Source organism: Bos indicus, chromosome 2 (assembly GCF_029378745.1).
Source record: "Bos indicus isolate NIAB-ARS_2022 breed Sahiwal x Tharparkar chromosome 2, NIAB-ARS_B.indTharparkar_mat_pri_1.0, whole genome shotgun sequence".
In the NCBI taxonomy this organism is placed as follows: domain Eukaryota; kingdom Metazoa; phylum Chordata; class Mammalia; order Artiodactyla; family Bovidae; genus Bos; species Bos indicus.
Window position 1 is genome coordinate 104,117,575 of NC_091761.1, and position 24,701 is coordinate 104,142,275.

The 24,701-nt window shown below is 40.9% G+C and overlaps 1 protein-coding gene across 3 annotated transcripts in view; it reads left to right on the forward strand.

Annotated features, from left to right (window-relative positions):
• XRCC5 (X-ray repair cross complementing 5) overlaps positions 1–24,701 on the forward strand; it is an 86,761-nt gene that overhangs the window by 18,447 nt on the left and 43,613 nt on the right. For 2 of the 3 annotated variants that reach the window (XM_070771898.1, XM_070771903.1), the window contains exons 9-14: positions 1,359–1,471; positions 5,464–5,526; positions 10,682–10,819; positions 11,905–11,995; positions 16,304–16,437; positions 22,272–22,468. In XM_070771898.1, the coding sequence (XP_070627999.1) occupies positions 1,359–1,471; positions 5,464–5,526; positions 10,682–10,819; positions 11,905–11,995; positions 16,304–16,437; positions 22,272–22,468 (736 nt within the window). The remainder of the gene's footprint in view (positions 1–1,358; positions 1,472–5,463; positions 5,527–10,681; positions 10,820–11,904; positions 11,996–16,303; positions 16,438–22,271; positions 22,469–24,701) is intronic. The other variant, XM_070771908.1, reaches the window with a different exon arrangement.

The following is a 24,701-nucleotide window of genomic DNA, read 5'->3' on the forward strand; positions in this document are numbered from 1 at the left end:
GGTTTATCTTAGGCAAAAAGCAAATTCATTGATAGAGCAATGGAGAGGAAAGAGTTAAATATGGTTTAAGTTTAAAGAGTATAGGTGAGTAGCTTTTCTCTCTTAGCTTTTTGCAATTACCCACATGCTTCCTTTGCCTGTCCCCTACTCTCTACCCGCTAATAGGTAGAGTTCTCTCTTCTAGATAGAGGGATTAGTTAATACAAGCAAAGACTTGTCGTATTTGTAGTCTGTTCTCTACTTTTGGCCATATACAAAAGTTGCAGTACTTGATTTGCCCTTTAAAAGATGAACCAGAAAACATGACACTTTTAACGAGAAGTTTCAAATTACTCTTAAACAATTCAAGTAAGATGTCTGAAAAAACATGTACTACTCTTATGTGCCATGTATTTCCCTCTTAATTTTTTGTTGACATTTTTTTATCATTAGCTTTTATTAAGACATATAGAAATGTGTTTCTTTTTAATCAAATACTTTGCATGAACAGAGTGAGAGGGGCTAATAAATAAACATTGGATCACAGAATCTGCCCACAGACACACACGTTTCTTTGTTTCTTCGAGTGAAGATGCACGCATGTGCTTTTCCTTTTTATCCGCCCAAGGTCAGACTCCTTGGATTTTGATGATCTTTCTCCCTATTAAACATACAATACTATATAGTGAAAGGGCTCAACCGTACATAGAACAAAGACCCTGAAACAGGGTTGGAGTTTTTTTAAGGAGCCAAGAGCCTATATGTGTATGAATACCCTAAGTAATTAAAAATATATATATAGACAATCCTACCCCAGAAATAAAATAAATTTAAATGCAGAAAAATATCCAGCATATCAATTGAATGTTTCTGAATAGAAAAATTTTGGCATCTTCTGTTAGGCATTTATAAATCTCCAGCATCCATTTTTGGGAACATTTTGTTCTGAAATTTTCCAATAGGAGTTTTTCTCTGTAGATTTCCAGGTTTCTGAATAAATGTGTTCTTGTTATTATTTGTACAAATCATGATTATACTTTATAGTCATTCATGGTTTATATTTGGTTGGTAACTAGTACATTGCATTTGCTGCTGTTCTTTCTTCTAGGCTGGATAATCATCAAGGTAACTAGATGGCAGAATATGCTACTTAAAAAAATATAATTAGATTTTAATTATCTCTATATTGTATATGTTTGTGGATCTGCTGCTTCCTTTCCCTCATTGATCACAAGGGACAGAAATTTGATTCCAGGGAACAGTATATAGAGGCTTGATCCGGAGTGTGCATATATTGTTAATGTATATGTGGGGCCAATTTCAGCTTGTAGAAAATGAGGCCCCATATGCTTAACAGATGCTCTTCTCTTGTTCTCCAGGGTTCCGCTATGGGAGTGATATCATTCCTTTCTCTAAAGTGGATGAGGAACAAATGAAGTATAAATCGGAGGGAAAGTGCTTCTCTGTCTTGGGATTTTGTAGATCTTCTCAGGTAAAGCACATATTCTACTAATTGTAAACAAAACAGACAAGCTTTTTTCTCATTATTTGAAATGGTGTGGTTTTGATTGGACCTTTTATGTATACTTATTTCACTTTTAATTTTTCTAAATGTAGTTTGCGGTGCTACTATCTTTGATTTTTGAAGATTGAAAATCAAGAGGTGGAGAAGTCAGCATAAATCAGAAGAACAAACTCAATGAAAAGTCACTTCTTAGCTTTGGTGTCAGTGGTAGCTCATGGTAGCCTTAAAGAAACAGCAACCAGTTCTTTGCTGTTGTATTCCTTTCTCTAATTGTAAACTGGAATGTTTTATAGGAATGAAAGTCTAGTTGGGTTTTGAATGACCATAGATCTCTTAGAATATCATTGATTTATGCCAGTCACCCTTCTCAGTGCCCAACAGAGATCTAAGATGTGAAGCTTGTTCATAAGTCATCTGTTTTTAGACTGCAATACAGAGATGCAAAATAGACGCATTGGGAGATGAAGTAACTCAGTGAAGGCTGTGAGATACAATACACGGTCCTAGAAAGAGTCATTAAAGATTCATAGAGGTCTTAAGTGAAATGTTCTTGAAATGTACTTGAATAAGTAGAAAGTGCATCTTTTCAGGCGTTTTAGAGATGAAGAGATTCTTGTTGGCTCCAGAAGAACTCAAGTGAGAATTAAAATAAATATATTCCAGTATACCAGATTTGAACTTCTTCATGTTGCTCTAGCATGTGGTCCTTGTGTAAGTCAGTGTTAGAATAATTCGGTGAAGTTGGGGAGAATGTGTTTCATGATATGCTCAAACTGTTAGGTGCATTTTTAAGATTCATAAGCCAAAAATTGAGAATATTTACTTAAAGTCAATACAGTTTTAATGGTGAGATTAAATACTTTTTGGAAGTTGAGAGTCTCTAACAAATTACAATCAACATACTTTTCTTTAAAATTATTTACTTTGGGAGGAGTGATTAAACTTAAAATTTATGTTTATTAAAGTCAGTGCTTATGAGGCAAGTGAAACAGAGCCTCCATTCAGACCTGCTTGTAGAAACTGGCCTCTTGGGAACTAATTCCAGATAGGCAGAAAAGAATTGCCTATCTAAAACCGCTACAACTGTAATTCAGCACTCAAAAAACTTAAATCATCTGTGCCACAGTGGGTGTGGGGGCCCATTTAGTTAAATGATGAAGCAAGAAAGAGTGAACTGAAAAAATACATATTCCATTTAAAGAGAGTTTTATTCACTTAAACTGAAGTTTTAAGTCATGAAGTATTTTCTAAATCAACTTTTTTTGATGTTAAGCTCTAAGTTATTTTTATCTTAAGTACATTATCAGACAGATACAATAGAAATAGTCATGCTACTGCTACTGCTAAGTCATTTCAGTCGTGTCCGACTCTGTGCAACCCCATAGACGGCAGCCCACCAGGCTCTGCCATCCCTGGGATTCTCCAGGCAAGAACACTGGAGTGGGTTGCCATTTCCTTCTGCAATGCATGAAAGTGAAAAGTGAAAGGGAAGTTGCTCAGTCGTGTCTGACTCTTCTCGACCCCATGGACTGAAGCCTACCAGGCTCCTCCGTCCATGGGATTTTCCAGGCAAGAGTACTGGAGTGGGGTGCCATTGCCTTCTCCAAGAAATAGTCATAATAGCTACCATTTACTGATTACAATATTACAGTCAGTATACTAAGCATTTTATGTAAATTCCCATTTAATTCTTGTTATAACCCTCTTCAGTTCAGTTTAGTCGCTCAGTCGTATCCAACTCTTTGTAACCCCATGGACTGCAGCACACCAGGCCTCCCTGTCCATCACCAACTCCCAGCGTTTGCTCAAACTCATGTCCATTGAGTTGATGATGCCATCCAACCATCTCATCCTCTGTCGTCCCCTTCTCCTCCCACCTTCAATCTTTCCCAGCATCAGGGTCTTTTCAAATGAGTCAGTTCTTCGCATCAGGTGACAAAAGTATTGGAGTTTCAGCTTCAACAACAGTCCTTCCAATAAATATTCAGGGCTGATTTCCTTTAGGATGGACTGGTTGGACAACCCTCTTAGGTAGGTGCATGATACATACTTTATATATTAGGAAATTGAGGTTCAGAGCTGTTAGATAATAGGCCCAAGGTGACCCAGTTCGAAGGTGGTAGAGATGGGTTTTGAACAAGGTCTCTCTGACTCTAAAGCTATGCCATTAATCAACTGTGATCTGTGCACCAGTAGACAGGCTCATTTTTGAATAGTCTAGCTTTTATATTTGGAGAAGGCGATGGCACCCCCCTCCAGTACTCTTGCCCGGAAAATCCCATGGGCAGAGGAGCCTGGTAGGCTGCAGTCCACGGGGTCACCAAGAGTCGGATACGACTGAGCGACTTCCCTTTCACTTTTCTCTTTCATGCATCGGAGAAGGCAATGGCAACCCACGCCAGTGTTCTTGCCTAGAGAATCCCAGGGACGGGGGAGCCTGGTGGGCTGCCATCTATGGGGTCGCACAGAGTCGGACATGACTGAAGCGACTTAGCAGCAGCGGCAGCAGCTTTTATATCAGAGAAGGCAATGGCACCCCACTCCAGTACTCTTGCCTGGAAAATCCCATGGACGGAGGAGCCTGGTGGGCCGCAGTCCATGGGGTCACTAAGAGTCGGACACGACTGAGCGACTTCCCTTTCACTTTTCACTTTCATGCATTGGAGAAGGAAATGGCAACCCACTCCAGTGTTCTTGCCTGGAGAATCCCAGGGACGGGGGAGCTTGGTGGGCTGCTGTCTGTGGGGTCGCACAGAGTCGGACACGACTGAAGCAGCTTAGCAGCAGCAGCAGCAGCAGCAGCTTTTATATATATGCTTTCGTGTATTGTGTTAACAAATGCATACACAGCATCTTAAGAAGGTTTTTCCATAGCAACTAAGGTAAAGTGTACGTATGTACCTTCTAACAGACTAGTAATTAGCTTTAAATAAATAAGATCACATAGTTTTCCAGATTCCCTTAAACTGAGGGACACTAATATTTCTGGATTGAATTAGTGTGAAACTTTTCATTATATAAAATGGACTCTTTTTTTTTTGAATTGTGAATTACTCTTTTAAATTTTCAGGGGACTTTTCACTTTTTCTTCTTCCAAGTTGTCAGTATTCTTGGTATCTAATTATAGGATGGATAAGAATTTAGCCAGAAATTCCCCAAATGTCTGACTGTCCTTTGAGAAGTCATTTAGGTGCCTTAGGAAAAGGTATCATTAACTGTTCTTGAATCAGTCAACTATTACAGATTCTAATAAAAGGGCAAATAAATCTATACAAATGTAGCAGACTGAAAATATAAAATTATTCCCATATTTCTTCAAATAATGGTTTTCAGATGGGGAATGGATGTGAAGATGGAGGGTATTTAGATTACATGGGCCTCACCCCCACACCTTTGAGACTCAGTTTTCTTGAACTGCTGTTACTGTGAAAGTGCTCACAATTTCTCAGCATTAGAGGTGGGAGTGCAGAAAAAATATTTGAGAAGCATTACTTCTCTTATGGCACCTTCTTAGAAACTCTGGGCTCAAGATGACATAGATCAAAGAGATGTTGATCTTGGTTGATAGATGCAGGTGGTTATAATATCAGGAACTCTTAGTATTCATTTTCTAGTCTGTCTTTGACTCTGATGCTCTGCTAGTTAAGTAATTTAAAGGACAAATGGTACTCTAGTCTCTTGCAATTCATCAGTGCTTTGTCATTGCTCTTAGGATGAAGTCCAAACCACTTTGCTTATGAGACTTCATGATCTGATCTATGCTAAATCTTACTCATCTGACTTTACATTTATTGTGTTTAATTTATTTGAACCTCAAGTAGTAAGTTGTTTCTAGTGCCTGTGAATGTTTTTCAGCAAGAGCATTTTGAATAGAATTTCTTAATAACATGTGGCATTATGGTTTCATATGTTCCTTACTTTGGATCTAAACCAGTTCTTTTTCTCACTTCCTCGTGTAGGTCCACATGAAATATTTTATGGGAAATCAAGTTCTAAAGGTCTTTGCAGCAAAAGATGATGAGGTGAGTTGACAGTAGGTCTTTAAGGCAGGGCCACAGAATTGAATTGTCATTTTAAGTGAGTTGTTTGGGGCTTTTATAGTTTAAAATAACATTAATTCTTGCAACAGCAGTGGGAAAATTCACTGACCTTTAGCTTTGAAAATGGAGAAGTGATAAATGAGTTTGTCATAACATGAGCACAAGGCCTGAGAACATAGTCCTGCAATTGGAGATCAGGTGAATATTAAAAACAAAAATGTTTGAGCAAATATATTTAATTTGGGGATCTCATGGTCACAGGTTCAGGAAGTGTGGCATTAGGTTAATATTTTCATTTTCATAAGCAGAACATTTAGTGCTGGCTTGAACTGAACAAAGCTAGTGGAGGTAATGAAATTCCAGCTGAGCTATTTCAAATCCTAAAAGATGATGCTGTGAAAGTGCTGCACTCAGTATGCCAGCAAATTTGGAAAACTCAGCAGTGGCCACGGGACTGGAAAAGGTCAGTTTTCATTCTAGTCCCAAAGAAGGGCAATGCCAAGAATGTTCAAACTGCCAAAGTACACTTATGTCATTTGCTAGCAAAGTAATGTTCAAAATTTTTCAAGCTAGGCTTCAACAGTTCATGAACCGAGAATTTCCAGATATTCAAGCTGGATTTAGAAAAGGCAGAGGAAGCAGAGATCAAATTGCCCACAGCTGGTGGATCATAGAAGCAGCAACAGAATTCCAGAAAAGCATCTATTTCTGGTGTACTGACGATGCTAAAGCCTCTGATTGTGTGGAAACAAACTGGAAAATTCTTAAAGACATGGGAAAACCACACCACCTTACCTGCCTCCTGAGAAACCTGTATGCAAATCAAGAAGCAACAGTTAGAACTGGACATGGAACAATGGACTGGTTCAAAATTGGGAAAGGAGTATGTCAAGGCTATATATTGTCACCCTGCTTATTTGACTTATATGCAGAGTACATCATGGAAATGCCAGGCTGGCTGAAGCACAAGCTGATATCAAGATTACAGGGAGAAATACCAATAATAACATCAGATATGCAGATGACACCACCCTTATGGTGAAAGCAAAAAAGGAACTGAAAGGCCTCTTGATGAAAGTGAAAGAGAAGAGTAAAAAAGCTAGCTTAAAACTCAATATTCAAAAAGCTAAATCATGACACCCAGTCCCATCACTTCATGGCAAATAGATGGGGAAACAATGGAAACAATGACAGACTTTATTTTTCTTGGGCTCCAAAATCACTGCAGATGGTGACTGCAGTCATGAAATTAAAAGACACTTGCTCCTTAGAAGAAAAGCTATGACCAACCTAGACAACATATTAAAAAGCAGAGACTTTACTTTGCCAACAAAGGTCCGTCTAGTCAAGGCTATGGTTTTTCCAGTGGTCATGTATGGATGTGAGAGTTAGACTATAAAGAAAGCTGAGCGCCGAAGAATTGATGCTTTTGAACTGTGGTGTTGGAGAAGACTCTTGAGAGTCCCTTGGACTGCAAGGAGATCAAACCGATCAATCCTAAAGGAAATCAATCCTGAATATTCATTGGAAGGACTGATGCTGAAGCTGAAGCCCCAGTACTTTGGCCACCTGATGTGAAGAATGGACTCATTGGGAAAAGACCCTGATGCTGGGAAAGATTGAAGGCAGGAGGAGAAGGGGATGACAGAGGATGATATGGTTGGATGGCATCACTGACTTAATGGACATGAGTTTGAGCAAGCTCCAGGAGTTGGAGAAGGACAGGAAAGCCTGGCATGCTGCAGTCTATGGGGTTGCAAAGAGTCGGACAGAACTGAGCGACTGAACAACAGCAACAAAGCATGCTGAAGATCCACTTACTCACTGGACAGCTTCCATCATTGAGAAGTTTGTCTTATTCTCTTTGCCCCTTTCTCTTCATTCTCTTTCTACATCCCAGGAGGTTGTGTTTTCAGGCTGGTTTCTGTCTGATTAACAACCCGTGACTGTTACATCCTATGTGCACACCTGCCCTCTCTACAGATATTTCCTGTGCAGTCTTCAAGTCAGAACTCCCTTGGAAATTTTGATGTTAACTGGAGGCTTACCATCCTGTGTCTGTTTCAGACTACTTAAACAGGTCTCCAAGTTCCAGAAGTTATTTATATTTGGAACTGGTAAACTGGATGCAGAAGGCTTGTTCGGGTGGTGGTGTTAGGGATCTAGTCCTCCTTTTCCCCTCACCTCTGAAAGGTAGCTGGCTGCTGATTTAGTGAATGGATATGCCAATATCCATTAGAGCAGTAAAATTAAGAGAAGAAAATGCTTGGCTTCCACTCAATGTTGGATTTGTTAATGCACAGTAGGTGTATGTGACTTCTCAAATTTGAAACTCCTACTTCATGGATTTCTCCTGAATCACATCCTTTTGGGAATCATGCAGTTCAATATATGTTGTCAACACAACTGCATTTTTAACTTCTGCCGAAGTTTTAACTCCAGCTTAATGTCCTTTTACCCAAAGAAAATTTTGATCACTTCATGTGATTGCTGGATATGAGTAAGAAAAGTCACGTCACAAAGCCATGTTAGCACGTGTCATTGTCTAGACTTGCTAGCTCAGGTCAGGGCAGCCTTGTGGCTTGTGTAGTTCACATCCAGCCTTATACGGAACCTATAGATCACAGGGTCACTTTGTGACACTCAAGAAAAAAAAATTCTTCTACTAACGGGTCAGGGCTATTCTGTGGTGTCAGTTCTTGATGTCTTACTCAAAGAATAATATTAACTAATTGGAGCTTAATGAGATAAGCTGAGGAAGAAAGAAATTGTCATGGAAATTTTCAGTAAAAGATAACATGGAGAATACTTGTGTAGGTAGCAGGAAAGTAGGAGGGATGAGGGATGTGATAGCCTTCTTCAGATACTTAGCGGGTTATCATATGAAGCAGGAGCTAGACTCTGCTTCCTGCCAGAGGATAAATTGGAACCAACAAGTGGTCATTTTGTTCACAATGAAGAATTATTTTATCAACAAGGATTACTGTCTCCATATGGATTGGTTCCTTGTGAGATGGTCCAGTCCCCATTCCTGTAAGTTTCTAAGCAGAGTCTCCATCAGTCAGATGTGGAAGGCAAGTCCTTCATCATGTGGGTTGCCAAACTAGATGAATGCTTTTGTTTTCAACTCAAATATTCTAGGAATCTATGAATATATTCCTTTTTAAGAATATTTTCTTTGGTTATTAGCATTTTTTTTTACAGAGAATCTACACTTAGGTCCTGGTTTTCGCTGTGTGGAAGAGAAATGGAGGAGAAAGGAGAGGAAATGGAGCCTTAGTTGAGAATCTACACTTAGGCCCTGGTTTTCACTGTGTGGAAGAGAAGTGGAGAGGAGAAAGGAGAGGAAATGGAGCCTTAGTTGAGTTTCCCACAAGTGTAGTGTTGTGTTAGAGCAGACACTGGGGACCCCGTCCTTCCTTCTTTAAATACCTCAGTTGGTTCTGTCAAAGACATCCACATAAAAACTTGCAGATACATTGGAAGTAATCTCTTCTTTAGTTTCCCACTGTGCTGATATGGTCTCTTGTATGGGACTTGTTAGAATATATACATTCTGTACTTGGTACACTTGGCTATGGACAGGGAGGCCTGGTATGCTGCAGTCCATGGGGTCGCAAAGAGTCGGACATGACTGAGCGACTGAACTGAAGACATTACTTAGCCAAGAGTAGGCACTAAGTTAATACTCCTTGAACTGAAAAGGTAATCACTCTATCATGACATCTGTAGAGGATTTTGATGGCAAGATATTGATATCATCGTTTTTTTTGTGGAGAAGATGGGAATATGCATAGCTAACGTTGATGGAAGTTAGCTGTGGCCCCTGAGAAAAATACAAAGTGTTTGAGAGGTTAGTGAGAGGAGGGAGGGCTTAGTAAAGCAGATCTGAAATGGACTGCTTGTCAGTTTGCTGATTCTTGAGGATGGGTTCAAAGCTTGAGAGCCCAAGCTTGAGAAGCTTGAGAGAGAGTTTTGGGGAGAGCATTCCAGTGAGGAGAAATTGTACATGGAAAAAGCTACTGGGGCGGGAAAGCACAAGACTTGCCTGTGAATAACGATCTGCTCTACCGAGGCTGAGAAAGAGGTACCTGTGGAGGTTTTTATGGAAGAGAGTGACATAGTCAGCTCTCGGAACAGGGGACACCATGATGGAACAGGGCGGATAGAATGTGAAAAATGGCATAAAAGTCGAATTTGTAGAGCTTGATGAACACTTGAAGTTGAAGGACAGTAGGCAGGCCTTATCAACAACTTTCGGACTTCTCATTTGGAAATGATGTTTGTAGAAGGAGGGAGTACAGGCGGAGAAGAGGGGAGTGATACTAAAGTTAGTTTTGGTCATGGACAGTTTGAAATACCTGAGGTATAACAGTACAAGTTATCTACCAACTAGTAGGCTGTGTAAGTCTAGATCTTAGGAGTTTTAAAGCTGAATATACAGATTTTTGATTCATCAACTCATGGGACTGGATGAAAGACATTGTCACCAAAGTAGAGTTCTTTTAGAGTGAGAGGAGGAGAAAAAGGCCAAGAGCAGAATTTCAAGATTGGAAGACAAGAAGAGCTGGGGGAATAGTGGTCCACAAAGGTAGAATACCCAGAGGAGAGTGTTACTTCTGAAGCCAAAGAAGGAGAAAGTGTAGAGAAAGAGGGGTGGTCAGATGCTACTGAAAGGTCAAACAGATAGAATGGAGACTAAGAGTTTGGCAACTTGGAGATCACAGGGCACTTCAGAGTAGTTTCAGGAAGGAAATGGCTACGTAGCTGGTTTAGATTGAAGAATAATTGTGTTCTAAGTGGTGAAACAAGATTATTTCATGAAATTTAAGATGAAGGAAAAGAAGGTTACAGATAGTAATTTATGGAGAGAGGGCAAGGAAAAATTTTGTTTAGAGTTAGGTATAAATTCAGAGGAGAAGGAAAGTTGAAGGAAAAAGAGCATATAACAAAGTTCCCGAAGAGGTACAGTAAATGTGATCAAATGCAATGTGTACAGTGTAGCCTTCAAGTGGATAGAGGGGTATTTAATATCCGAAACAGGGAGAATGTGGATAGCAATCTTACAAGTATTCAGTTGTGCTGTGAAAATCCTCACATGTTGGACACATACTAACACAAACATCTCTCTTACTAGGCGGCAGCAGTTGCCCTCTCCTCCCTGATTCATGCTTTGGATGAATTAGACATGGTGGCCGTGGTTCGATATGTTTACAACGAAAAAACTAATCCTCAAGTTGGCGTGGCTTTTCCTTTGATCAAGGACGCATATGAGGTAGAACCTGCAAGTTGTTTATTCATATTAATTTTTTCCCTTCAGTTGCTTTGTTCTAAACAGTGTTTTTCAACTGTTCATGTGCATGGGAGGTACTGAGGGGATCTGGTTAAAATGCACATTCTGATTCTGTAGCTCTGGGGACGGGGGTTGCCTGAAATTCTGCATTTCTCACCCACTCCCACCTAATGCTGAGACTGCTGGTCTGGGAATCACTTTCAGTTGCAGTGAAAGAACATAAATTACAAGAGTGTACAAGGAGCTTCCTAATAAAACAACTGGTAAAAGTTGACTATGACTTACTGTTTGCCCAGTCCAGTGACTTCCTCTCCATTCTCATCCTTCCTGACGTCTCAGAACCTCAAGGGAATACAGATTACTTCCCTTTTTACAATAGTCTTTACTATGGATAAAGGCTGAGGGTGTGATTTTCTTGTGATCCTGCTGAATTTACGTTTTTTAGGGCTGTCCTGTTGAAAATACAGATCTAGATTCCTTGCCATTTCTTGTGTCTCAGCGAACTCACTGTGGCAGAAATGGAAGAGAAGGCAGGTATCCTGACTTCCATGTCAGCCTGCCAGTCACCTTGACTCTTCTCATCTGTTATGTTAGTCATGCGTTTTATAGATATTTGATAGTCTTTCTTTGAGCATTTCTTTTATATTTACTATTTTTGTACTGTTTGCAGTTGTGTACAACTTATCACAGGGCTTCCCAGGTGACTCAGTGGTAAAGAATCCACCTGCCAAGCAGCAGCCATGAATTCAGTCCCTGGGTCAGGAAGGTCCCCTGGAGAAGGAAGTGCCTACCCACTCCAGTATTCTTGCTGGGAAATCCCATGGACAGAGGAGCCTAGCGGGCTACAGTCCATGGGGTCGCAAGGAGTCAAACACGACTGAACTGAGCAACTGAACAACAGCAGTGGCTCATAGCAGAGATCAGAGCATGTCACTCTCCATGTCCTATACTTTTGCCTTCTAATTTTTTAAATCCTTCTGTTGAGCCATTTTCATAGCATTTGGGATCAGCTTTAAATTTTTCCATTAATTCAGTTGTCTGTTTTTATCTCCGCTGTCTCTCATTAGTGTTTAGTGTACATACAGCTGCCTTTCATGGAAGATTTGCGCCAGTACATGTTTCCATCCTTGAAAAATAATAGGAAATGCACTCCCACAGGTGAGTTTATTTCCATTTTGCTCACTGATTTGCTCTAAACACAGACTGGGGGAAACCACCTGTCTTTAGTCGTGTTTGAGGGCTAGGATTTCACAGGGTGGGATTATAGTTGACCCTTGCACACTGAAGAGGTTTGGGGTACTACTCCCCCAGTTGAATATCCATGTATAACTTTACAGGGCCCTCAGTATTCACAGATCTGTATCTGTGGATTCAGCCAATCTCAGATTGTATAGAAATGTACATATTTGTAATCCACATGTAAGTGGATCTGAGCAATTCAAACTGAGGTTGTTCAAGAGTCAACTGTAGTTGGATTCCAATCACAGTGGTATACAGTAATGATGAAAGGTGATTTTTTTCCCCAGTAGTAGGGATAGGTTTGCTCCAAACATTCTCCAGCATCCCCCTTCTGACTTAGAGGTTGTATCTAGGGAGCAGTTTAATGGAAATGGATGTACATTCTCTAATTATGAGCAGAGGGTTTGTCCTTCAGTGCAGTGAATTGACACATAGTATCAAACTTGTGACTGGTGTCCTACATGAAATATGATGTAACTTTAACCATACTTTTCTCTTTGCCCTTTCTTCCTAGTTCACATTTTCAGTCCAAGTCCTGTTGCTCCTTATTGCCAGGAGTTACTGGGAGCTTAATGAGAAGAGGCCTTTATTAAGCATCTGGCTGCAGATGTCAGGATGCTGTACACAGTGAATCTTACACACATAGATCCTGTCTTCCGTAAATCTCACAGTTTAAGACAATTATCATAGATATAATAGTGGGCTGAAATAGAGAATATACCAAAAAGAACACAGAATGATGAATAGATGTTTTAGTTGACAACTTTAAATCTGCCTTGGTGTAGGATGAGGGAGCTGTGAGGTGAGTTCAGAACTGGGTGCTCTCTGTATGTTGGGAGCAGGGTGTGGGAGAAGAGCCAATAATCAAATCCTCCATGTGGAGTGAGGCATGGACTTGAATGTGTAGAAGATGCCAGTGTATTATAATATTCAGTCTTTTCCTCTTGATAATTCCAAATTTTAAATGAGAAGAACATTTAAAAAAGAGAACTTTGTTGAGAGAGAACCTAATAGATATAAATCACTCAGGATCTAAAACATTATTTTTCGATCTGTTGATTTATTTCCTGTGAGTTGACACTTTTGTTTGCATTTGCTCCATTGGAAAAATAGATCATTAAAGCTGTTTGACATATTTCCCAAGTCAACATTTATGTAAGGGTGTGTGATGCCAGCGTGGTCTGGCCTGATACTAGCCTGGAGTAGCAGATGGAAATCACTGAATATTCACCCACACAGTTTCCACCTCCTTCTTGCTGCCGGGTGGACCCTGCAGTCGTCAGTGTGAGATGGTGCCTGAAGCCTCCGTTAGAAAGTGAAAAAATGGAACAGAAATGTCTCATGATAAATGTCTGTATGCTCATTCCTTTTGTAGTAGCTGTCTGAAAGGGATGTTTGAAAGGTGAAGAACAGAAGTATAATAAACTTTAAGGAGCTGCTTACTCTTTTCCGCCTTTTGCCTAGTGGCTGTGAATGATCCCAAAATAGCACTTCAGCTTTTTAACAGCTGAACTGCCATATGAATCAGCAGAATGAAAGTTCCTTGTGGTAGTTTAGGTAGAAGCATTTTGGGGAGAATTGCTTTGGGCTGTGCCATTTTTATTGACTGTAGATTTTTACTGGGAAGAGCTTGCTTTCTATCTGGTATCTGACCGACGTAAAGAAGAGGCCACCAAGTTTCTGTTCTCAAAGATCCTTAGAATTTGCCTGGAGTGGGGTAAGACATGTATGCAGGACATTTTTCCAAAGAAGACATATATATGAATGGCCTGCAGACACATGAAAAGATGCTTGACATCACTAATCAGCAGGGAAATGCAAGTTAGAACCACATCTGTCAGAATAGCTGTCATCAAAATGACAACAAATAACATGCTTGTGAGGATGTGGAGAAAAGGGAAATGCAGGGCACTGTTGTTAGAATGTAAATTGGTGCAGCTTCTATGGAAAACAGTACGGAAATTTCTCAAAAAATTAAATTTTTACCATACTATCCAGCACTTCTGATTCTGAATATTTTCCCACAGAAAACATAAACACTAACTCAAAAAGATATATGTATGCCTATGTTCATTGCTGCATTATTTACTACAGCCAAGATATGGGAGCAACTTAAATGTCCATCAGTAAATGAATGAACAAAGAAGATGTGATACACACACACACACACACACACACACACACACACACACAGAGTGGAGTATTACTCATCTATAAAAAAGAATTAAATCTTGCCATTTGCAGCATGGATGAACCTAGAAGGTATTGGGTGGCTTTTTTGGTTACATTTTATGGAAAAACCTGAACAAACTTACTGGCCAACCCAGTATTATTCCAGGTAAAATAAGTCAGACAGAAAAAGAGAAATATGGTATGATTTCACTTAAATGTGGAATCTAAAAAACAAAACAGATGAGCAAACAAAACAGAAACAGACTCATAGATACAGAGAACAAACTGGGGGTTGCTAGAGGGAAGTAAAATAAGAGGATGAGTGTAATAGGTAAGAGTGATCAGAGGTAAAAACTTTTAGTTATAAAATCAGTCACAGGGATAAAACACGTTTTACATTGCAAATATAGTCAGTCAGTCAGTTCAGTTGCTCAGTTGTGTCCGACTCTTTGCAACCCCATGGACTGCAGCATGCCAGGTTCCCCTGTTCATCACCAACTCCTGGAGCTTGTTCAAACTCATGTCCATCAGGTTGGTGTTGCCATCCAACCATCTCGTCCTCTGTCATCCCCTCTCCTGCCTTCAGTCTTTCCCAGCATCAGTGTCTTTTCCAGTGAGTCAGTTCTTCGCATCAGGTGGCCAAAGTATTGGAGCTTCAGCTTCAGCATCAGTCCTTCCAATGAATATTCAGGACTGATTTCCTTTAGGATTGACCGGTTGGATCTCCTTGCAGTCCAAGGGACTCTCAAGAGTCTTCTCCAACACCACAGTTCAAAACCATCAATTCTTCAGTGCTCAGCTTTCTTTTTGGTCCAACCCTCACATCCATACATGACTACTAGAATATAGTCAATCATATTGTAATAACTTTGCATGGTGACAGATGGTAACTAGATTTATTATGTTGGTGATTTTGTAATGTTTAGAAATACTGAATCACTACATTATACACCTGGAACTAATGAAATGTTGTAGATAAATTCTACTTCAATTAAAAAAAGATATGCATGCAGGTCTATATGACTAATGCCATGAGATTTGTGAGAGGAAAGAACTCTATCTGCCTTGCTGCTGCGGCTAAGTCGCTTCAGTCGTGTCCGACTCTGTGCGACCCCATAGACAGCAGCCCGCCAGGCTCCCCCACCCCTGGGATTCTCTAGGCAAGAACGCTGGAGTGGGTTGCCATTTCCTTCTCCAATGCATAAAAGTGAAAAGTGAAAGTGAAGTCGCTCAGTCGTGTCCGACCCTCAGCAACCCCATGGACCGCAGCTTTCCAGGCTCCTCCGTCCATGGGACTTTCCAGGCAAGAGTACCGGAGTGGGGTGCCATAGCTTGTAAAAGAATCTACTCCCTCTGGTCCAGTGACGTCTTCCTGTTAAGTTGGTATACTCCAATACAGGTTATGTTAAATCCTTATAAAGCTGATGTTTCATTACCAAAGGAATGCTTTTAATGTTTTTCTCCTTTGCCAGTTACTAGTTTTTTTAATGTCAACTCAAGGGCTTCCTTGGTGGCTCAGACAGTAAAGAGTCTTGCTGCAATGCAGGAGACCTGGGTTTGATCCCTGGGTGGGGACGATCCCCTAGAGAAGGAACTGGCCCTGTAGTATTCTTGCCTAGATAATTCCATGGGCAGAGGTGCCTGGTGGGCTACAGTTCACTGGATCTCAGAGTCAGACACAACTGAGTGACTGACACTTTACTTTTTCCATAAATACCCAGTATTTTGAATTACCATATGGAAGGTGGGTTTTGTTTGACTGTGGTGCATTCCTCTAGAGCACTTTTGATAAGATATCCCGTTGTCAGAAGTTCATCAATTGGTAGACCTCAGAAGTACCTAAGAGACCAGCTATTCTAAACAGCTCTCTTTGCCAATAAGAAAACTGAGGCTTAGGTTAAATGACTTACGTAACTGGAGAATGCTTTTGGCAGGGCCAGGACTGTCTGTCCTGCCAATGTTGCTGTGAACATCTATGAATGGAAGGCCTTTGTTTGGGAGACTAATGGAACTAATCCTTGTTTCTTTTTGCTGTTTTGTTTGTCCTTGTCTTAGAGGCACAGTTGAGTGCTGTTGATGCTTTGATTGACTCCATGAGCTTGGTGCAGAAAGATGAAGAGGAGGGCACCATTGAAGACTTATTTCCAACCAGCAAAATCCCAAATCCTCAATTCCAGAGACTGTTTCAGGTGAGAGAGGAAAGATGAACCAATCATAGACTTTTTTAGATGAAAGAAAGCAGAGTGAAAAGTTAGGGCAAGTGGCTGGTCCAAGTCAAGTTAAGAGCTCAGTTGCTCTGTTTAATGAAAGATTAACACCTTTCTCTTCCTACTGAAAAGCGATTAAAAGAATACTCTGAATTTTTAGAAAAAAAGAAGTAATTTCAGATGTTCTTAAATATTTTTTTCTGGGAGAGGCTAGATTTTTGGTTTTGTGTCTTAAATAGGAGGGCAAAATAAAAAGCAGATTCTTCTGTTATATATATATATATATATATATTTTTAATAGAGTTTCCTCCTATGTTTTATGTGAATGAGACTTTTCATTGTTTTTTAATATTCAAATAGTAGGGGATTTTTTAGGGACTGTGTAGTATATAACCATGACTTCCCTGGTAGCTCAGATGGTAAAGCGTCTGCCTACAATGTGGGAGACCCAGGTTCAATCCCTGGGTCGGGAAGATCTCCTGGAGAAGGAAATGGCAACCCGCTCCAGTATTCTTGCCGGGAAAATCCCATGGATGTAGGAACCTGGTAGGCTATAGTCCATGGGGTCGCAAAGAGTCGAACATGACTGAGGAGAAGAAGTGTTAGAAGTCAGATAGAGAGGTTATAGTATGAACTTATTAAACAGTAACTAAAGAAAAATTTAAATTTCTGAATCTTGGTCCAAGGGAATTAGAAGATGGAGATTGGATTAAAGGAAACTGGGAACTTGTTAAGGGACCTGTCTTATATGATGGAAGGGGAGGAATGGACCACTGGTGAAGGTTGGTCCCAGTCCTGGAATAACCTGGTGACAGCAGGACATAGGCATCTCTGAACCCCACAAAGCTGTGAAAAGTCACCAGCAGCTTCTCTAGGCAGACTTCTCCCCGAAGGGGAGTGGAGGGCCTACTCTTATAACAGGTGGGGAGAGGCAGGGAGGTGGGAGTGGAGGCTTCGTATTGGGGGTCCACTGATTGCCCCTTTGACTCATTTCTCAAAGCATCCTTAACTAACTCAAGTCCATGTTAGGGCCTGTTATGATTTTATGGGCTCTTCTACTCAAAAGAAGCTGCCTAGTTTTTTGATACTACGCTGTTTCCTTTAAACTTACTTTAAAAAAGTCTTTTGTTCTAAAATCAGTACTATGAAGCTTAACAGGTCAAGATCTGACTCAGTAAGTATTTTTGTATTCTAAGTATAATCAAGTATAAATTACTTGTATAAATTCCTTTGCTGTCTTTGACAAGTGGACTTCAAGACCTGCTGTTTTTGACAAATGGCCATTGCCACTTGACAGAGAAGGGAGGAATAGATTAGTTGGTATGGAAAGCTTGCAAAAACAGGTCACCCTGGTGAAAAATAGAAACTTCTAATACTTGGTAAATTTATCAAGGGTGGGTACTGAACAGATGCAAGCCATAAATGCAGGCATTGTTATCTTTTAAAGCTTTAAGAACTGGCAACTTTGATTTTTACAACCTGCTAACTTTGTTTTGTTTTGTGGGGGTGAGTTTTTAATATGGCTTATCTGTATAAAGAAGTATCATTACTGGGGTATTTATAAATTGAATTCACTTTTTCTACAACAAACATTGCGTACTCCTAGTGTATGAAGGCAATGGCACCCCACTCCAGTACTCTTGCCTGGAAAATCCCATGGATGGAGGAGCCTGGTAGGCTGCAGTCCATGGGGTCGCTAAGAGTCGGACACGACCGAGTGACTTCCCTTTCACTTTTTACTTTCATGCATTGGAGAAGGAAATGGCAACCCACTCCAGTGTTCTTGCCTGGAGAATCCCAGGGGTGGGGGAGCCTGACAGGCTTCCGTCTATGGAGTCGCACAGAGTCGGACACGACTGAAGCAACTTAGCAGCAGCAGCAGCAGTGTATGATGTGCTGGAGATACTGGAAGCTCACTACCTGAAAGGACTCCTCCAGGGGAATGAAAGAGAATAGAGAGAAGAGAGGAATAGAGAGTAGAGTAGTAAATTCATAGGCTCATCAGTGGTGGGGTACAAAATGCTGTGGGAATAAGAGGAAAGAGAGATTCTTGCAAGTGAGTGACTTAGGAAGATTTCATGAAGGAGTAAAGCTGATGGGTGATGTGACGAGAGCATGCCAGGCAAAAGAAGTAGCACATGGGAAAACCAGAGAACACAAGAAGTGTGGTGTATTTAGGGATCCACAAAGAGTTCCCTTTGGCTGGGAAATAGGCTCTATGGGAAAACGATGGGAAAGGTGACAGGGAGCAGGCAGGTCATGAAGATCCAGTAATTTGGGTTTCTATCCCATAGGCAGTGGGAAATCAGTAAAGGCTGTTATCAGTAGGCAGGTGACGAGAATTTTAGAAAAGAGGTCTGATGGTGGCACAGGAGATGGGCTAGAGACCAGTTAGGAAACCTGCAGTGGCCCCTAGGAAGACTTGAGTTACAGCAGTGACAGTAGAGAAGAGAAAATTTAGAAGCTAGAGTGGATAGACTTTAAGGGATTGGGTGGTGGCTGATGAGAAATAGAAATTGAAGAAAACAGAATCCTAACTTGGACCACTGGAGGGGTGATGTCACCATGAATCAGGATAAGGAATATAGAGCGAACAGATAGAAAAGGTAGTTCATGTATTCTTGCAGGTGTTCAGTTTGAGTTATCTGTCAGCTATTCCAGTACAGACACTCAGGGGGAAGTTGGAAATAGGGGTGCGAAGCCCAGGAGAGCCTTCAGGACTAAATGTGTGTACATTTGAGAGCCCTCCTCATTTAGATAGAAACAGAAGTGAATGAGGTCACCTGGGAGAGTGTTGAGTGACAAGGGCAGAGAACAAAGTCCTGAACACCGGTGTGACTGGACAATTAGGGAGAGACAGAAAGGCTGCTAATCAGTGTTCCTACTTCCCAGCCTCCTGCCGGCCCCCCACAAGCTCAGAGAGGTAGAAAGAACTAGAAGGGTGTTGGAGTCAGACGTTGCGCAGTGGTGAAGAGAGCTGAGCCTGGCAATGGGCCTTTGGGGTTTGTAGTGATGTCTGATGACTTCAAGGACCCGGCGGCAGTGGAGTGATGGGGCAGGAGCCAGGTTACAGAGCCTGGAGGAGAAAGCCGCACTGATGAAGGGGAAGAGAGAGAGAGGAACCGGGAAGCTACAGGAGGAGGTAGGACCCAGGAAGACTTTTCTTTTTTTTTTCTTTTAAAATGTCTTATAACTAAGGGTGAATGAGCTGGGAGTAGAGGGCAAAAGGGAGGAGAGGTTAACAATCAACTCGTTGGCAGGAGGAGTTAATTTAATTCTAACTTTAGAAAGAAATGCTGAAAAATATCCTTGGTCAAGTGTACAGTTACTACTGCCTTTTAAATAATTGATACCTGGTTGCTAAAATCAACATATTAGTAACTTACGAGCTAGCCATGTGGCCTGAAGTTTTTATTTTTTATTCCTCTAGTCTTTTTCAAATTGTAAAAGTCACAAAAAGGAAAATAGTTGCTTAAAGGAGAAATTAAGTAGCCTGAGGACTGAGATCTCAGCATCTTGGCTACTGAAAAGTATGATTTTCTCATAACCTGTTTTTTTTTAATAAATTGAAATTTTTTTATTGAATTTTTACCCCACTGAGCCTTATTTAAAATGTGACCTTTGAGAAAACATGAGAGTTTGATGGTTTTGAATATCTCTTGTGGGTTCCTTATTACTGACTTAAGGATAATGATACTATTTGAATTGCCTAGAATTCACAGTTCTTTGCCCAAAAATGTCACTTGACTATCACAGATAGAATCTCCTAGAGTATTTGAGAGGTAGTATGCTGTGTTGGGTACTGGATTTCTGCTTACTTCCTTAGGGCTTTCTAAATTGTTTTAGGTATTTTAATGACTGACCTGAGGGAGAGCGTGGTGAATTAATAATTTATTCATGAGAAGATCAGGGTAGATTCACAGAGTTTGAGATCTTTTTTGGTTTCCCTTTTTGCTGTGTATTAAACAGGCCCAATGTCATTGATGTGCCAGGGAAAGTAATTAGGAAAAAGGAAATCAGGACTCTGAAACAATGAATTTACCAGGAGAAGGAAGGCTTGGGGTTGGTCTATTGAAATCAGGGAGCAGTACATGAAATTTCTAGAGGAGATTGGTATTTAATTCCTACCTCGGGGTTTTCTTAATTTGTAAAACATTGACTCTGATGATATTTACTACTTAAGCCCAAGTGTCTTTTTTTAGAACTAAGAAGTCTAACTTCCATTTTCGACAGGGTAGGAAAACAATACATGTATACATTGTGTATGAAACAGTAATTTTAAAGTTGTAGCAGCTATTCAGTTCCCTGGGTTTTTTCTTCACAGTTACTAACATATAAATTGTTTTAAAAAGTGGGAATAGGAGTTTTATTCTCCAGCCTAATTTTGTAATTATCCTCTAGCAAGGGGAATAAAACATCAGTATATTCATAAGTTTCACTTTTTCTCTTTTTTTTCCCTAAATGGTTACTTCATTCTTTGATGACATTCCTGCATTCCTTTTAGAGTATTTACTTTTCTGGACGGATAACAGTACTTTGCCAAGGCCTGGCTTCCTAGTCTGAGAACAGTTATCAGTGATTGAATAGAAGTGGCCTGCTGTCCGGGTTTCCACTTGCGTGAACAGTGGAGAACCCGTCCTAGCCTTGACCTTGGCCCCACTCCTGGTGCAGCTTCCTGAAACCTCTGTCAGCAACTGGAGTTCTGAGGAAGAGCACCGTATTCACTCAGCCAGTATCTGTTAGGTGCTTATCATGTTGAGGCGCCATTTTCAGCACTTGGGATTCTGCAGTAAATAAGACCAGTAGTGTTTCTACTTTCAGGGGGAAAGTGGAGGTAATAAGTAAACTAAAAGGTTGATAAGGTAATTTTAGATAATGATAAATACTGCACAAAATATAACATCAGGTTCACGATAGAGAATGACTGGGTGGTAAAATGAAGATAAAGGTCTCCTTCATATAGTGTCAGGGGAAGCCTCTCAGAGGAGGTGATAAGTGAGCAAAGAACAGAATGATTTTAAAAGGGCCAGCTCCATTGAGATCTAAGGGAAGGCAGAAGAGGCCAAGGAAGCCTTACACATGGGACCTAAAATCTGCAGAGAGCTGGTCTTTGAGTGGAGAAGGAGGAGCCCAGACTAGTTGGGTTGTGGTGAGTAAGGAGGAGAGAGGCAGTCAGCGGCTCTATTATGGTTGACTCCAGACAGGAGAGCCATGAGAGTGGACATGGGAAGACCAGTTAGAAAGGGGTTGTGGTAGCCCATGTGAGAGGTGAAGGTGCCTGGACAAGAGTGCTGTGGTAGAGATGGATGGAAGTGAGTGGATGACTTGGGGAGGTTTGAGAGAGACCTCTGGTGTCATCTCTTGCACAGTATTCCTGGGACTCAGTGAGCACCTACCTTTAGCACCTGATTTATCCAGCTCGTGTTGTTTTCTAAGATGGTGCAAGGGAGAAAGCACAGCATGCTGAAGGGAGATAAAAGGATTATAGCTGAAAGGTTATACTCCCAAACTGTCAGAGGCTGAGGAAACCCCGTATGTCTTCCTTGAAGCCAGAGCAGGGGACTCTTTTTGTGGGATGAGGCTCTTTTCCAGGAGGGCTTCAGCTGACAGTGCTTCTAGGCTGGGGTCTGTTTTATGGTTGCTTTTAGACATTACCACCATCCTGCTAACCAGGGCGGTTCTGGGTCGGCCCGCTTTGCTGTCTTTGACTAGTGGTAGGAATCTTGTAGCCCTCCCAAGCTAAAGATGGAGGATCACTGGTCAGCTGTGTGTGGTGTCCACGTCTGCATTTCACAGTCCTTACTCCTCTTTCACAGTGTCTGCTGCACAGAGCTCTCCATCCCCAGGAGCCTCTGCCCCCCATTCAACAACACATTTTAAGTATGCTGGATCCCCCCACTGAGGTGACAGCTAAATGTCAGGTTCCTCTCTCCAAAATAAAGACCCTCTTCCCTCTGACGGAAGTCATCAAGAAAAAGAACCAAGTGACTGGTCAGGACATTTTCCAAGATAAGTAAGTACTCAATGGAGTTGTGTGTGAGGTTAGAGCACAGAAGACTGGTGGTGGTCTTGGAGGGGCTCTGTCATTAAGGATTGCAACCTGGGTTTGTAGAATCACAAAAGTGGGAGAAAGAAAACTCTTGCTGTTTGAGCCTTGCATTGGAAATCCAGCGTGGATACGTTTTATCCTGCTTGTGCATCTAGAAATTAGAGCTACCTTTAGGGCTGTTGACTTTTTGATCCACGTCAGATTCTTAGTGAATTTTATATATATATATATATGAAGATAAACCATCTTTGAATATCTGCAACTAAATTTTACCATTTTTAAAGTAAGGTACTGGGGATGAGAGGAGAGGGGTGAAAATCATCAAGTTTTTCATTTTGGGGGTAGGCTCTTAGGAGAATATCAGTGAGATTTTTGGAAGGAAAATTGGGAGAATGAGAAACCTGGCCGTCTGCAGCTGTGCTCTTACTGTGTTGACGTGTTTAGTTATACCATTAGTGAGGTAGTTACAGTTTAAGATTGTAAAATGGTTTTCATGCCCTTAGATCAAGCTTGCAGGTAGCTATTAAGTGTTTTTTCCCTGCACATCAGAGTCTGTTTAGAATTATATAAGTTTCCATTCAAAGCAGAACACAAACAGACCTTAGGCTGTTCTTATCCAGAATTATTTGGGTGTATGACATTGATTTCACCAGGTTTTGGTCTGATTATTGGTAACTTTTCCCCCCAGATCAAAATGATCTACTCATTTTTGTAGGTTGTATGCTGAGATCCTATTTTAGATCACATTTTTTTTTTTCCTTTTTCTTTGATTTCCTTCCCACAGCTGTGTCATTATTGACAAAGTTTTTATTTGTCAGTACCTGATTGGAACCGTATTGAGTAACTTCCAGAAATCTTCACAGGGTTCTGTAAAGTGTTAATTCAGTGAATTATCTTCCAAGTTAAAAAGACATCTTTGCATTTTCTGTGGCTTTTAGAGGCTACTACCCCAAGCTTTGTCAGAATTGGGGAAAAAAAAGAAATCGTAGGGTTTAAAGATTCTATCTTGTGCATTTCTAACACATCTAGAGAATTTTATGTTTCTCTTTAGTCTGTTGTGCCTTTTTCTACATCAGAAGATTGTCGCTAAAAACCCTCTTTCCCTCTGCTACCTTCAGCTACCTCTGCATTCCTCATGTCTCAAAGCAGTCAATAAAACTCTGAGTCCATTTCTTCCCAGTCTCCCAACAGTCATATGGCTATTCTCTCTGTTTTAAAGCTCTCTTTCACGATCTTGATTACCTTCCTGTGTCGTGGGAAAGAAATGGGCCATTTTCCCCTCCTCCTGTTGATTAAAATGTAAATTAGCTGGTTTAAAAAAAAAAAAAAAAAACCACTGAGACCCAGACCCTGAAGACTGTTGTTCTGTGATTTGATCCCTGCTTGTTCTTTGCTCCCATAAAGGTTCAGTTTGCCACACAGCCAAGTGAGCTGCCTGGGACCAGAGAATAATCTTGCTCATACACACCTACTCACACTCCAGTGCTCTAGTCTTCCTTCTCAGAAATCTTAGTTTTTAAGAATTGCAGAAACGACACATTTAACAAGTATTTATGGAGCACCTCGTATATTCAAGAATGACTCAGTCCCTTCTGCAAGGTTCTAGAGACTTTCAGTTTTTATGATTAAACCCCAGTCAGCTTTAGAGGTGGTCTCCCTAAGGGAAAGAGAGATTGCTTACAAAAAGCTATAATTTTGTGTATATTCAACGTCCCTGTATCCAGGGTACATATTTCCATGATGATGATGGTGATTTCAAAGAGAAAATAGAAGCCCATAATAGGTCAGAACACCTCGGTTCTCCAGCCCATCTTACCGAAAAACATATCTATCTGCCTTTACTTCCTTTCTTCCTGTCTCAGTGGAGGAGAATACCACATCCTGTCCCGAGTTAACCCTTTAACCTGTGTCCTAGGATGCCTGGACATCCTTCCATCCTGTCTGGTACCTTTCAGTCCACTAATAATTGCTTCCTTCCTTCCTTCTGTGATTTTCAGCTTCTCCCTCTGTACCAACCCCCTTCCCTCCACACATTAACATTTTATTTCTTTCCTCTAAAAGAAAATGAAATAATCCTCTCAGTTTCCTCCCTCTAATTACTCCCTGTTATCATCATCTTTCCTTCCACAGCCAGGCTTATTAGAAGACTAGCCCACACTGCTGCTGTTCCCAGCGCTTGTTGGCCCAGGCTGATGCC